This window comes from Alligator mississippiensis, chromosome 1, assembly GCF_030867095.1.
Source record: "Alligator mississippiensis isolate rAllMis1 chromosome 1, rAllMis1, whole genome shotgun sequence".
Lineage (NCBI taxonomy): Eukaryota > Metazoa > Chordata > Crocodylia > Alligatoridae > Alligator > Alligator mississippiensis.
This window is the reverse complement of record NC_081824.1, coordinates 172,422,925-172,437,664: the sequence shown is the minus strand read 5'-3', so window position 1 is coordinate 172,437,664 and position 14,740 is coordinate 172,422,925. Positions and strand designations below refer to the sequence as shown.

Sequence of the window (14,740 nt, the reverse complement as noted above, 5' to 3'; positions counted from 1 at the left end):
GCATAAGGCAGGAACTTGAGCTGGGCAGCCTGGCCTAAGCACCTTCTGCTATGGCATAAAGGGTTAGGTGGTTTGTAGACTGAACCTGGGTTCTGGGTTTTGAGTTCCAGACCCTGGAGGGGAACAAGCCCAGAAGCACTTGAGAGAGAGTTTGGAGGCCCCAGAGCTACAGAATGAATGGGGCCCAAAACAGGTCAGACTCCAGTGGGGAGCCAACAAAGTGACATTTGAAATAAGATAGTGAGCCAGCAAACACAAGAAGTCCTGCTGGGTGGTGAGACCTTGTCATCAAATTCCTTTTCCCCATGCTCCCTTTGGAGAGGTAGGACATCTCCCAAATCACTTCTTTCTTCCAGCAAGGTATGACAGATGAATTGGAATTGGGGGATGACAGGACTGGCTATGATGAGATGGGGAGCCCCTCTTCTCGAGTCCTGCCACATGCCCTGAATTACCCTGCTGCCCCCACATTGGCTTCTCCATCCCAAGATCACTGCTCTGCCACCCAAATCAGCCCAAGAGCAGGGTGGTAGAGGGAACAGCACTGATTTACTTTGCTCCTCCCTCCTGCCCCCACCTTCAGTTGTAGGGCCTGGTGGTAGCTAGATCTGGGTGCATGTGGGTGGTGTGGTGTCCAGGCCCCCAAGGACCAGGAAGGGAAGGGCAACCTTCTCCCCACTGGTGTCTCTGCTGTTCTTAAGCTGATCAGGATGGCAAGTGATCCAAGGTGGAGGGGACAGATCATGGTAGCGGGGTGGATGATGTGGAGGGGGCAGCTTGGGAGTAGAGGTGGACAGCCTGGCAGTTCCTCCTTCTCCCCATTTTACCTTCCTCCCCATTTACCTATTATCCAGTGGTTGTCAGCTATCAGTTCAGGGACATAGAGTCCTGGATGACAGTCCACCTTGGAGCAGTACCTCCTGGAATACTGGAGGACTTCAAATTGGTGGCTTTATCTCAGATGAATACCCAGAAATTAATTTACTTCAAGCTAGGTAGCACAACTCAGAGAGAATCCTCATTTGAAATGGTGTAAGGTGCCTAGAGGGCATTTAGCACCTAACTTATCACACATTAAGGCTCATTGACAAGTTTTTGAGTGCTCTTAACATGTTCTAATTATTATGTGTAATCTCATCCTAGTAATCTAAATGGAATATCCAAACTAATCATAGATTATCTGTCAGTACTCGGTTTTACTCTTCTTCTCACTTTACCATTAGAGATTATATCTCACAAGAGGGTACTGACAGTTAAGAATTATGCAAAGGAAGTTGGAATCATGTGACTAAATTCATTACTGTGATATTCATTGCAAGAAATATCTTTATAGATTCAGGAACTAAATTAAAACATCAAACTGGGATTTATAAAATCTGTGTTCTAGTCCTGCTAATGACTTGTTGCGTGTTATTAGTCAAAGCATTTTAAATTCCCTCTGTTTCAATTTCCCTTCTCTCAAATAGAAATAGTAATACTTTACTACCCTCAGATTAATTAATGTTTATAAAGCAGAACTCAGGGCAGAATTCAGTTTCTCTTTGTGTGTCCAAGTGGCAGACTTCTAGCCATGTAAGTGGGTAGCAATACTACATTGCTTATACTGTGGATGCATAAGTGTGCATGTATAGACTGGGCATGTACAGTAGCTATGCACTGGCCAAACAACTACATAGATGTGTGTATACACTCATTCTGGACACACAAGGGCATCCAAGTCATGCAACTATACCCACATAGAAAACCATTATTAATAGAGGTTGGATGTCAGATAGATGCCGCTATATAAATAAAGTACAAAAACTTTTTCATTAATTTCGCTAAAAATAAAATTTGAACAAATGCAAAGGATGCTTTTTTTTTAATTGCATCAGTGAGAGTCCCCAGTTTTTATGGCACGGGAAACTAAGCTACATAGGGCATGTCTACATGAAACACTTGAAGCACAGTAGACTAATTCTACTGCATATTAGCATGTCACGGCAAATGTCATGCTAATGTGCAGTAGAATTAGTCTACTGCACATTAATGTCATGTAAAAAACTTGCACTAGCACTACTGTGCAGTAGTGCTAATTCGGGTGCATTAAGTTAGTACCTGTTAGTACCTCTTATTACAGGTACTAAACTTAATGCACCATAATTACGGCACATTAATGCATATGTAGATGTCCCCATTAAGTATTATTTTCCTGCCTCATAACAATCTGAGTTATTAGTCCAGTGAGAAACAAAGTTTAGTCTCTGTAGTCTCAAAAAACTGTAACTGGCCTTGGGGAACACAGTGCAGCTGGTCTCATGAGACTCCGAGGTAGAAGGAGCACTCTCTTGAAGACAAGCTTGTAATGGGCACAAAACAGTTGCTATTCATTTCTGTCCTCTGAAGTAAAAATTACAGTTGACAGTTGACATTGCCTAAGTACATATGTACATGACCACATCAAGGCAGAGTTCTGGGCCCTTGACTTCAGATTTGACCTCGATAGAGTTTAATGATCTCTCTGTCTGCCAATGAAATGAAGAAAGGATGTACTTCTCTTAGCAGTGTTTCTTTGGAAAGAAGAAAAATTCTAATCTCATTTTCAGATGAAACATACTGGTAAATATTCTTGCCATGCAAGCTCTTGCAATCTAGTTGTATATGCTCCAACAAAATTTCTACATTCAGCTCCCATGCATATTTTTAATAGTGCAAGTTTGTTCTAACTGGCAGGTCTAATGTTATCCCAGTTTTAGTTTCTTTATCCCCTTTTCTTAATAGTTCCACTTTATTTTCTTCCTTATAGTCAATATACCAACCAGCCAACATGGTTATTTGTTTTTCCTTTTCTTTTCTATTCACAAGGTTTTCTTAATATTCCCTAACATTATTACATATAATATATTACATTCACTTGTAGTTTACCTCTGTTTAGGTCAGCAATTACAAGAGGGTGAATTTAACTCATGGTAATAGTCTGCAGTTATCCATAATGAAATCTAGCTAAACCACCTAACAATCTGTGAGGCGTGAATGCTACTCTCAGGGCTCATCTACACACCACCCTACAGCAACGTTGTTACTGTGCTGTGCTTTAGTAATTCCTTTTGGAAATACTAAAGCACAGTGCAGTAACCACCTGTACTGCACTGTGCGGATGGCACAGTTAGTTTTAGCCGCTGCTTCACTGTAGCAGCAAGTTAAAATGGGGGAGCGTGCTGCTACGGCAAAGTAGCCTCCAGTCACATGTAGACTCGTGTTATTGCTACATCGCCATAGCATGTTGTACAGCAGTCTAGTACATTGCTACAGCGACATCGGGTGACGTGTAGATGCTCCCTCTGTGCATTTGTTTTGTTATTTGATAAATAAAAGGAGATTTACATTTTGCAATTTTTGATTTTTGGATAAATAATATTTGCATTTTAAGAGTGAAACAGTTGCCCCAATGAAATCAGCGGCCACATTTCTATTGACTTCAATACAGCAAATTTCACCCTGAGTTTTACAGATTTGAGCAACTAGACTCCATGTCTCAGCAAGAATAGATATCGTAAAGGAACTGTATGTTCATTAAGGATGCATATGACTTTCTTACAGATGGCATTAATACAGTGGCATAACTGACTACTATCCATAAACATCCTCCACAGAACACCCTGCTGGTTTGTTTCTTTTAGGAAGTCACAAATTACCTTTCTTTCCTTAGCCTAATAAACATATTCATTTTGTGTTTATTCAGTGAGAAGGAATTCTGCCTGAGTACTGACTGAAGAGTAGGTCACAAAGCGACTTAATGTGCGGCAGTACTGAACATAGGTACAAGTTGCATGCTTCATTCCAGAAATGGATTTCATCAATTCAGGTTAGGAACCCAAGCTCCATATGTGGAGAATGGGAAGAGTGAGGCAGCTAGGGACTGAGATGTATAGCATCCAACATACTGATTGGGTAGGACTCTAAAAGCAGACAATAGAAAATACTGAAGAGAAGAGTGTGTCTGAAATCCTGCCTTTCTCCCTCTTAGTGTCTCTGTAAGACTGGGATTCACATCCCAAAACCCCTTCTTATCATTAGAAGCTGTTCTCGCATATTTAGGCAACTAGATCAACACACTATTATATAATAGGCTAGTCATTAGAGTGCTTCCCCAATTAGACCTAGGTTCTGGGTCTTCTTCAGTCTGAGGGGTCATGAACCCATACCTCCTACTTCCAAAGAAATGGCAAAAGTGGATTACGGTTACACTTCACTTCTTGTCTTGAACATGAAACACTATGCAGTGATGAATGCAAGATTCATGAGGCCAGGAGGAAGAAAAGAAAGAGTGCATGAGTCTGTAACCCAGTGACTCAGGCATCCCTCTGGGAAACGGGGAATGCCAGTTTCACTCCTGTTCCAGGGACGCAACATGCATTTTGCCTTACAGTGTAATTGGGGCTTTCCTTATGGCCCCATAAATCTTGCCTTTTTTTCTACACAGCTGGCAGTTAACTCCATCCCAGCTTTGTTTATAAGCTGGTTTGTTCATAATCTGGTTATACAATGAAAAGAGTTATGAGTTTGATTGATTTATTTTTTTAAATGAACATATCTCTATGGAGGTTGAACTGAGTCCTGGTAAGTTTGCTTTGAACATACCTGCTAGATCAAAAACCTCAGGGGACTTGGACACAACGCCTAGTTTGTATGTCTCAAACCACTTTAGGCATGAGGTAGGCACCTACATTTTCAGTTCTGCCAAAATGGCTGCTCTTATGGGATTGTTAAATAGCTGACCTTTAGGAACCTTAGTTTTCTGCTAAAGACTTTGGCACTCTGAGGGTGCTTAATGGGGTTATGAAGAATTTTTGTGAATTTTTTTTTGGATTTAGACACGTAAATTCCACCTATGTGCTTAAAATGGGACTTGTTTCTTTGTGAATGTCTCTCTTAAGAAATCAATGAGAAAAGAAACTCAGAATTTGACACCCAAATATTTGGCGTTTGGGTTTTTTCTTCAGATCTTTGCACCACCCATAAGAGATCTTTTTGGTTATGTCGACACTTATGGAAAAATTATAAAAAGAAAGGACCACAAATGTTTCCAAGACTTCTCCCTTACTTGTGTTATAAATAGTGTTGTGGAACTTACCATTCAGGGCCACTTATCTATTAGAGGATTCAGCTTTGAAAACGACTGTGGATATGATGGCCTGAAATGGTACCTGCCTCTTCTTTGCTGGGAAATATGACTAATTAAGTTGGGACAGTTTCCCAAACCACACCTTCCCAGTGGAAAATAAATATTTCTTAACTGTATTCCACTGCAGGGGTGATGTGTAGGGGGTGCACACTTTGGCACCGCTGACAGTGTTGGTGACACCAGTGGGCAGTCGCTGCTCACCACCCCACCACCAACACCACTGGCAGTGTCTGTGGGTGGTTGCCGGCACTTGCCACCCATCCTCCAACAGTGCTGGCAGTGGCTGTGGGAGCTCCCCTGCTTACTGCCGCCTTGCTCACGCCACTCCCGCTGCCACCTCTGCTCTCCTGCCACCGCCGTGCCCCCCCAGCCACCGGGGGCATGCGCTGTTCATGTTCCACTGCTTAGTGCATTAGCCAGAAATACAATTTCTGGGTTTCCCCAAGAGTTTTTACTAGACCAAAGCTTGTCCAGTTCAGTTGAAGGCTCAGTTAATTGTTAAGTACTGTAGTTTTGTTTCTGTCCCTTCTAAAGACCAATTATATCCATTCAAAATTTCATCTTAAAACTAGTGCCCCACTACAACAAGCACAATACAGGAAATCTCCCTTCTGGTACTTATGTCTTTCTTGAGCTATTATAACATAGATTTCCTATAATATGCTTCAACTGCTTTCAGGTCTTTTCTCTTTGCTGCCGCCGCACATATAGTTACAAGCCATTAACATTAAAATCAAATATTTCAGAGCATGCATTGTATGGCATGTCATCCTAAATGGCTTTCCATGATATTGAAATGTTGATAGTGTACATGGGGGTTTGAACCCTTAACATAGATTCCTACTTGCAACCTAAATCCAGAAGGGAGAGAGAATTTCAGGTTCACCTCTCTTTTTTGTGTACTTCCTTTTAGCTTGATTAGCCATCTTCTGACTCAGTGTGCTAAGTGTTGTTTATCAGATGTCTGATTTTTTCCCCCTCTATTTAATATATAGAAAATGTAGGCACTTTGGATTTATGAATGATACTTTAGAAGCCAGATTCCTAACTTGTAATCATGAAACTACTCAGCCCTGCTATACCTAAGTCTCTTTGTGGGTTTGGGCCTTAACCTTACTGGGTACATGCAATTAATGCAATGCAATAAGCTGTGTCTCAGTTTGTGCTGGAGTTTATTGCTCCTGGGTGCAGCGTTTGCACGTGCACCTAGGGTGGCAACACGTTGACCCGGGGTGGAGCAGCCCCCACCTAGCAGGGTCCCCAGGGGCCAGCTTGCCATTCTGAGGCTACTCTGACCCGACTCAACGTGCTGTGGAGGAGCTGGGTGCTACAGGGGCATGAGGGTACTACAGTATGGGGATAGCCAGTAGGCTAGCCTACATGTGCATTTCACCACACATAACTATGCCACTGTAGGGTACTGTAGTGTTGGGCAGTAGTATCCTGCAGCATAGTTAATTAATTTCTTGCTGCCTAATAGCACTGCATATATAAACAGCGATGCTTTACTGCGGAGCTAATTAGTCGGCTCTTCAGTAAAGCGTGTTGTGTAAATGTGCCCACTGTGTCTCAGTTTCTCTGTCTGTAAAATGGATTTGAAATCACTATCTCACAAGGATGTTGTGAGGGGTTTTTAGATAACTTTATACAGCACCTCAGAAATATAAAATCCTGGAAGTGACTGTTACATTTTTATTATGTTATTTTATCCCAAAATGTTCTGTGCATATTTTATGTGCACAGGAATCATTTGCTTGTCATTGAAATACTGCCAACTTTATTAAAGAATGAGGGGACAGAATATATCTGTATAGAGGTATCACTCAGCACATTGTGACTGAAGTTTTAAAAGAGCTGAAACTTGCAGTAGGAATATAATTACCAGCACAAGATTTGTCCAGGACACTTATAACATCCCTGCTCTTGGAGAAAATACCTTGGGACCTTTAATTGCCACAGGTGGTTAGAGCCATAGTTTTTTTTACAACAATCTCAAAAAACAGGCAGGCAACTTAGTTCAGCATTTACTGAATCACCAATATCATATCTGGAAGTATTTTGGGTTTTCATTGGCATCCCATCCAGGTATTCACCAGAACCAGTCTTGTTGTCAAAACAGTATCTCATAATGGTAAGACGGTAATGGGATAAATAAGCAATAATGAATAAAATGGAAATAAAGTGTTACAAATGAAAATTAGGAATAAAAAGGGCTTGAAACAAAATGAGTTTAACTTACTATTTACTGTTATTGCCTTAAATAGCTTTCTTTACAATTAGATAGGCGAATTTCATGCTTTTAAAACACTAATTCCCAACTGCAATTCTTGATTGCTTTGGCTTACACAAATGTTTGGGCAGCACCTGGAATTTCTTTGAATACTTATATTTGCATATGAAGATGAGAACCTGTGAACAAAGTGTATTAGTAATTTACTTATGAATCAGAGCCATATTATATGAATTAGGTGACTTGTCACACATTCTAGTCATAGTGAATACGGTTTGCAAATTTTTTAAACAAGGAAGTTCACCGGACCAAAGGGAAAACCACGCAAGGTAGAGTAGAGGATGAGCACAGTAGGAATAATCACCTTTCTACCATTGCTGTAGAACTGGTGTATGACCAGTTAATAAAATTAGAAGTATACAAGTCAGCAGGCCCAGATGATCTTCATCTGAGAGTCATAAAGGAGCTGGCCGAAGCCATTGCGGAAACCCTGGCAAAACTCTTCCACAACTCGAGGTGCTGTGGAGAAGTCCCTGAGGACTGGAAGAGGGCCAGTGTTGTGCCCATCCACAAGAAGGGCAGGAGGGAAGACCTGGGTAACGATAGGCCAATCAGCCTAACTTCCATCCTAGGGAAAATCCTAGAAAAGTTCATCAAGGAGTCTATCTGCAATAAGTTTGCAGAAGGTAAGTTTCTGAATGACAGCCAGTATGGCTTTGTCGCAGGCAGGTCTTGCCTTATAAAACCTCATGTTCTTTGACCAGGTAACTCATCACCTGGACACGAGACAGCAGGTTGCCATTGTGTACCTAGACTTCCAAAAAGACCTTTGATCTAGTAAACTCGCAATGTCCTTGAGAGAAAATTGGAGGATTGTGGGCTTAACTCTGAGACAGTCAGGTATGTGAGAAACAGGCTGCAGGATAGGACCCAGAGAGTCATAGTGAATGGATCTGTGTCATCCTGGTGAGAAGTGGGCTGCAGGGATTGGTGCTCAGTCCAGTACTTTTCAACTTCTTTATTAACGATTTGGATGTGAGGGTGAAGAGCTCACTGGCCAAGTCTGTGGACAACACCAAGTTATGGGGAAGTGTGGTCACACTTGAAGATAGGTTACAGTTACAGGCAGACGTAGACAGGCTAGCAAGTTGGGCGGATCAGAATCTGATGAAGTTCAGCGTCAAGAAATGTACAGTGCTCCACCTCGAGACAAGCAACCCCCAACACACCTACAGGCTTGATGGCACCAAACTGACTAGCACCATGAATGAAAGGGGCCTGGGGGTAATAACAGACCACAGTGTGAATATGACCCAGCAGTGCACTCAGTAGGCCAAGTAATAATTTGGCATGCATCAATCAATTCATCTCCAGTAAAACCAAGGAGGTGATTCTTCCGCTCTGCTCAGCACTGGTGAGACTGCAGCTGGAGTACTGCATCCAGTTGTGGACACCACACTTCAACAAAGTCGCGGACAAGGTTGAGAGAGTCCAAAGAAGAGCCACCCGTATGATCAGAGTCTTACACAGCAAGCCATATGAGGAAAGGTTGAGGGATCTGGGACTCTTCAGCCTAAGGAAAAGGAGGCTGAGAGAGGACCTGATAGCAGCTTACCGCTACACGAAGGGAGTACATCAAGGTCTCGGTGAGCAACTGTTCACCAGGGCACCCAAGGGGAAAACCAGTAGTAATGGCCACAAACTCCTGGCAGATTGATTCAGGCTCAACGTTAGGAAAAACTTCTTCACAGTTAGGGTATCCAGACTGTGGAATAAACTCCCTCCAGAGGTGGTGCAATCACCGACCCTGGAAATCTCCAAGAGGAGACTAGACGGTCACCTTGCTGGGGTCACCTGACCCCCAGTTCTCTCTCCTGCCTGGTAAAAGGGGCTGGGCCCGATGATCTTCCATGGTCCCTTCCAGACTTACAGTCTATGAATCTATGAATTTTCAGACTGCTCAAAGGCTGAATTTTGTTCATCTAAACTAGTCAGGGAATGTTTACAAATAAAGCAAACGGGAAACTGAAATTTCTGTTCTGTGGAAAAATGACATTTTGACTTTCCAAAATAGAAAAAAAAATCCTGACATTGTAAAATTTCACATGAAACAAACATTTCCAAACCATTGAATGCTATGTTTAGTTAAAGTAAAGCATGTTTTGTTTCAATTTTCCTATTGTATTAAAATAGTGTATGGAATATATGGAATTAAAATTAATGCGGTGGTGTTCAACTATTGGCCTGTGGGCCAGATCCAGCCTGCAGAGCCATGTCATCCAGCATGCAGAGCTCATTATTGATCCAAAAATCATGTGGCGGCGAGCAGTGGCAGCATTAATTGCCACTTCTGTGTTGCCAAATTGCCAGACCTGTGGAGAGACATGGCCCTGTGTGCTAGATTGCACTGGCTTGTGTGCAGCCAGATTCAGTGTGCAGGACTGCCCTCAAGGACTCAAGGACTGATCCCATGTGCCAAACCCACAAGGGATTCAGCCCAGAGAACAATCCTGCACCATTTATTTGTCCTGCAGGGCTAGAAGGTTGGCCACCACTGAATTAATGTAATGCCTAAGTCTAAATGAATGTGAAGAATAAGTAAAGTTGGTAGGGAGGTTGCATTGTTTGTAATAAAAACATAATGTCTGTAATAAAAACATGCTGAAATCAGTTGGTTCTCACACAATATTTTGATTTCATCAAAATTGCCTTCCTGATTAAAAACAATTTTGTTGCAAGTAGAACTGATTAAAAAAATTCAAATGACAAATGTTTACAATAACCAGCATGTGTTTGCAAACAGAAAGCAATCTGTATTAATTCAGTAATTTATTATTAACAAATAGCTCTACTAATAGGACCTTTGAGTGACTCCACGTGTCATTTTGTAGGTTTGCTGAAGCAAAATCCCTGGGAGAAAAAGTAAATGAAGTAAGAAATAAAATAAGTAAGTGGACTTCTTTTAACTTCCTTATATTTGTATAGAATTAGTATGAATTCAGAATGATCTGGGGAGCTGAAACACAATGTAAGTAACTTTTAGATGAGTTTTCAACCTATAATCAATCAATGTGATAATTTTAAGTACCAACTTTGATTATTAAAAATTCCATAATCTGAAATCCTAGGTTCCTGTTGGACAGAATATGTAATTTCCAGATTATGGTCATGATTATGATGGACATCACTTATCTTAAAGAAGAATTTAGTCATTGTAACAGGCTGTTAGCATTTAAGATTCAGAATTTTATGAAGAACAAATCCAAATGTATGTGTAGTTTAGATTGCAGACTCTCTGATGATGGACTGTATTTGCCTGTTTATTTATACCAGTGGTGCTGAAACTCCAGTCCACATGCTAGATCTGGCCTTTAGAGTTGTGTCCTCCTACTTGCAGGGCTCCCATTGGGTCCAGACATTTGATGGTCGGGGAGCAGCAGCAGTTTTAATCGTCACTCCCCTGCTGCTGAATTTCCAGACCTGTGGGGAGACCCAGGAGCCAGATAACATGGCCCTGTGCATTAGATTTATGCTGGTTTGCAATTGGGCTGGTACAAAGCCAGATCTAACATTCAAGGACATAGGCATTTGAAATTGAGTAAAGAAAATGATAACAACAATGGTAGGCTTTTTACCAAAAAATAAAGGCAATCATCCTAAAAGCCAACAGGAGTGGAGAATGACTGTGATGCTGGCAATGTGGTATTTTCAGAAATATACCTGCCCTTTATTTCCTTTACGCTATTACACCAGAGAGGATCAGATCCTACCTTCCTTTTTTACCTGTTTACTAGAACTGTAATGAATGTGTGCAATCTATATATTATTTTTAGGGAAAGTATGGTATGACTCCCCTCACCTCAGTCCCTCGAAAAATTATAAAGCAGATCCTCAAGGAATCCATTTCTAAGCACTTGAAGGAGAAAAACGTGGTTAGAAATAGCATGGATTCATCAGGGGCAAGTCATGTCTGACCAACCTGATTGCCTTCTATGATGAAATGACTAGCTTTGTGGATGTGGGGAGGCAGGTGGATGTGGTGTACTTTGATTTTTAGCAAGGCTTTTTATACAGTCTCCCACAACATTGTCACAGGAAAGCTAAGGAAGTATGAGCTGGATGAATAGAAAACTGACTGGAGCATTGGGTTCAGAGAGTAGTATTCAATGGCTTGATGTCTAGTTGGCAGCCATTATCAAGTGGAGTGCCACAGGGGCTGGTCCTGGGGTCAGTTTTGTTCAGTGTCTTCATCAACGGCCTGGAAGATGGCACAGAGTGCACCTTCAGCAAGTTTGCAGATGACACTAAGATGGAGGGAGTAGTAGATACACTGGAGGATAGGGCTAGGATTCAAAGTGACATAGACAAATTGGAGGATTGGGCCAAAAGAAATCTCATGAGGTTCAACAAGGACAAGGGTACAGTCCTGCACTTAGGATGGAACAATCCCATGCACCAGTACAGGCTGGGGGCTGACTAGTTGGGCAGCAGCTCTGCAGAAAAGGACCTGGGGGTTACAGTGAACAATAAGCTGAATATCAGCCAGCACTGTGCCCTTTTTGCTAAGAAGGCTAAAGGCATATTGGGCTGCATTGGTAGGTGTGTTGCCAGTAGGTCAAGAGAAGTGATTATTTCCCTCTATTCAGCATTGGTGAGACCACATTTGGAGTACTGTGTTCAGTTTTGGGCCCCCCACTTCAGAAAGGATGTGGACAAATTGGAGAGAGTCCAGCAGAGGGCAACAAAAATGGTGAGGAGGCTGGGACACATGGCTTATGAGGAAAGATTGAGGGAACTGGGCTTATTTATTCCAGAGAAGAGGAGATTGAGAGGTGACTTGATAGCAGCCTTCAACTACCTGAAGGGGTATTTGAAAGAGGATGGAGCTAGATTATTCTCAGTGGTGGCAGATGACAGAACAAGTAGCAATTGTTTAAAGTTGCTGCAAGGGAGGTTTAGATTATTTATTAGGAAGAATGTTCTCACTAGGAGGGTAGTAAAACATTGGAACAAGTTACCAAGAGAAGGGATGGAAGCTCTATCCTTGGAGGTTTTCAGAAGCTGGCTAGACAAAGCTTTGGCTGGGGTGATGTAGTTGAGGATGGTCATGCTTTGAGCAGGGGGTTGGACTAGATGACCTCCTGAGGTCCCTTTCAACCCTAACTTTCTATGATTCTATGACTCAGTTTTATGTTGTGACCTACTAGGCATAAAAGCATTAACTTCCTCTCAAGGACAGTGGAATAAAAGGTGAGTGTTGGTCTCACAGGCATGTCTGAATGTAAATGAGTTACCTTAGCAGTACACTAAAAGATAACCAGGTGTTAACTTTCAATACTTAGCAGATGCAAAATATGTACAAACAACATTATGAGTGCTTGAAACAAAGAACCCAGGTATCAGGACACTGTGTGCTAAAAACTCCGCTGCTCAGCGTGGAAAGATATGTCCTTGTTTTTCAGGGGCAGAGAGGCAGATAATGCTGCCAGCATGGACATGCCTAAAAGCCTTCCTTTTCCATTCCAGACTAAAGACCCTAAAATCCATGTTCTAGTAAGCCAAAAAAGCTGTCAGGTTTTGAAAAGAGTGTCCTGTATAACTGTAAACATCTGTTTGCATAGCTTCTAAAGATGCTAATTCTTAAACAGGGGTTCATTTTCTTTTGCACTTGCTGACAGAGCTGTGGCAAAAAACAACACTGGTAAAGCCAGGGCTCATTTTCAGAGTAGTGGAGGTATCAAGTTTCTTGTTGCAAAAAGAGGAGCCCTTAGGGCTTAGCAGAAAAACTGGGCCTGTTCCCCTAGATACTTGTCTGAGGACCAAGTTCTTCTTATGGCTCCATGACAAATACTGTATTTACTCAATATAAGATGAGGTTTTTATTCCCCCACTCAGCATGGGGGAGAGCTCCTCATCTCATATTCACATGCAAGGAGAGCTCATTAAATACATTGTCTATCTTTGAACTGCTGCCAAAAGCAGCATGTGCTCAGTAATGGAAACCAACTATGAAGCCGATTAAATGCAGCCAACACTAATCATAACTATAAAACACATGGTCCATTGGGCGAACATACTGAAGGGAACTCTTTTTCTTTTTTTTTTCGTCTCTTGGTGTGGCCCTTAAAAAATCAACCCCCAAAAAAACACAAAACAGGCAGATGTTCCCTCCACAGTGAGCGGCCACCAGGCTGGCACCAGAAGGATCGGAGTCAGCCTGGACACCCTCCCCTTGGTGCTGCATTTGATCTTAGCCAAAAGGCTGAACTTTTTCTTTTTTTTTTTTCCTTTTTTTTTTTTAAGGAAAATTTTTCATGTCCCAAGTCAAATCAATTCCAAATCCATGTGAGTCATTCAAGAACCATATGTGGCCCTGATACCAGCAACCATCCTCCATCTCCGCCTGGGACTTCAGATACTTCTAAATCCTTTGGTGGGCATCCTATGGCCAGGCCCAACCCCAGGGGCTTTGGGGTTCACATGCCCCCGAGTTTCACTTGCCCTCAGCCGTATGGCCACAGGAGCAGGCTAGGGAGGAGTCTCCCATTTTCATAAAGTTGGCATATAGCCAAGATCTTCCCACTGGAAGTGAAAGTGGGAGACTAACTATGCATTACCTCAGCTAGAGTACTACCCCTTGCCATGTTCATGGTTTTCCCCAGCCAATAAGAAAACCATGTTAGTGATCATGGTATTTCCCTGACCCCTAGGGTAGGTTAGGGCAGCCTATTATAATAAGATAGACAGATAGATATAGTACTGCCCATTTAGCACAGTCCCCCTCACCACTGACTCTCTTCAAGTCATGGTGAGCCACTACATTGCATACATTTCAACTTCCTCTTCACTCCCACAGCTGAGCTGCATGTTTCTATCCCATTTCCAATGATTCCTGCTTCTTCACCAGTCTTAAATGCCTGGCAAACATCACCAAACAGGTCCCTAAACACCCAGAATCCCTCTGTCACTCCCTCTCTAAGCCTGGTGGATATGATTAGTGTGGTCCTACCCTTGATGACGTAGAGCTGGGGCAGGTTGCCCTGTGTTTCATCTATATGTAAATTTTTGGAGGATCCCAGGACTCATAACAAGAACACCCAGTTCCAGTCATGAGTGGGGGCTAATTAACACATGGATCTTGGGGGAGGTATCTGGATTCAGATACTGAGCAGTGATGAGCTATGGGATCACCATGGCTTGAAATGCTGTTGACTCTGCTGGTGCCCAGCCCACAGAACTATACGGTAAGTCATGAGCCTTTTTGGCTTTGGACTAATTTGCATTGTGCACACATCTACACATGCACTTTACTGCACATTAAACTAATCTAATGTGCAGTAAATTAT

The 14,740-nt window shown here is 42.2% G+C and overlaps 1 protein-coding gene across 3 annotated transcripts in view; it reads left to right on the top strand.

Annotated features, from left to right (window-relative positions):
• The window catches only part of KIF6 (kinesin family member 6), a 436,353-nt gene that overhangs the window by 310,275 nt on the left and 111,338 nt on the right, over nt 1-14,740 (top strand). For all 3 annotated transcript variants that reach the window (XM_019483065.2, XM_059717038.1, XM_059717041.1), the window contains exon 15: nt 10,286-10,341. In XM_019483065.2, coding sequence (XP_019338610.1) covers nt 10,286-10,341 — 56 coding nt within the window. The remainder of the gene's footprint in view (nt 1-10,285; nt 10,342-14,740) is intronic.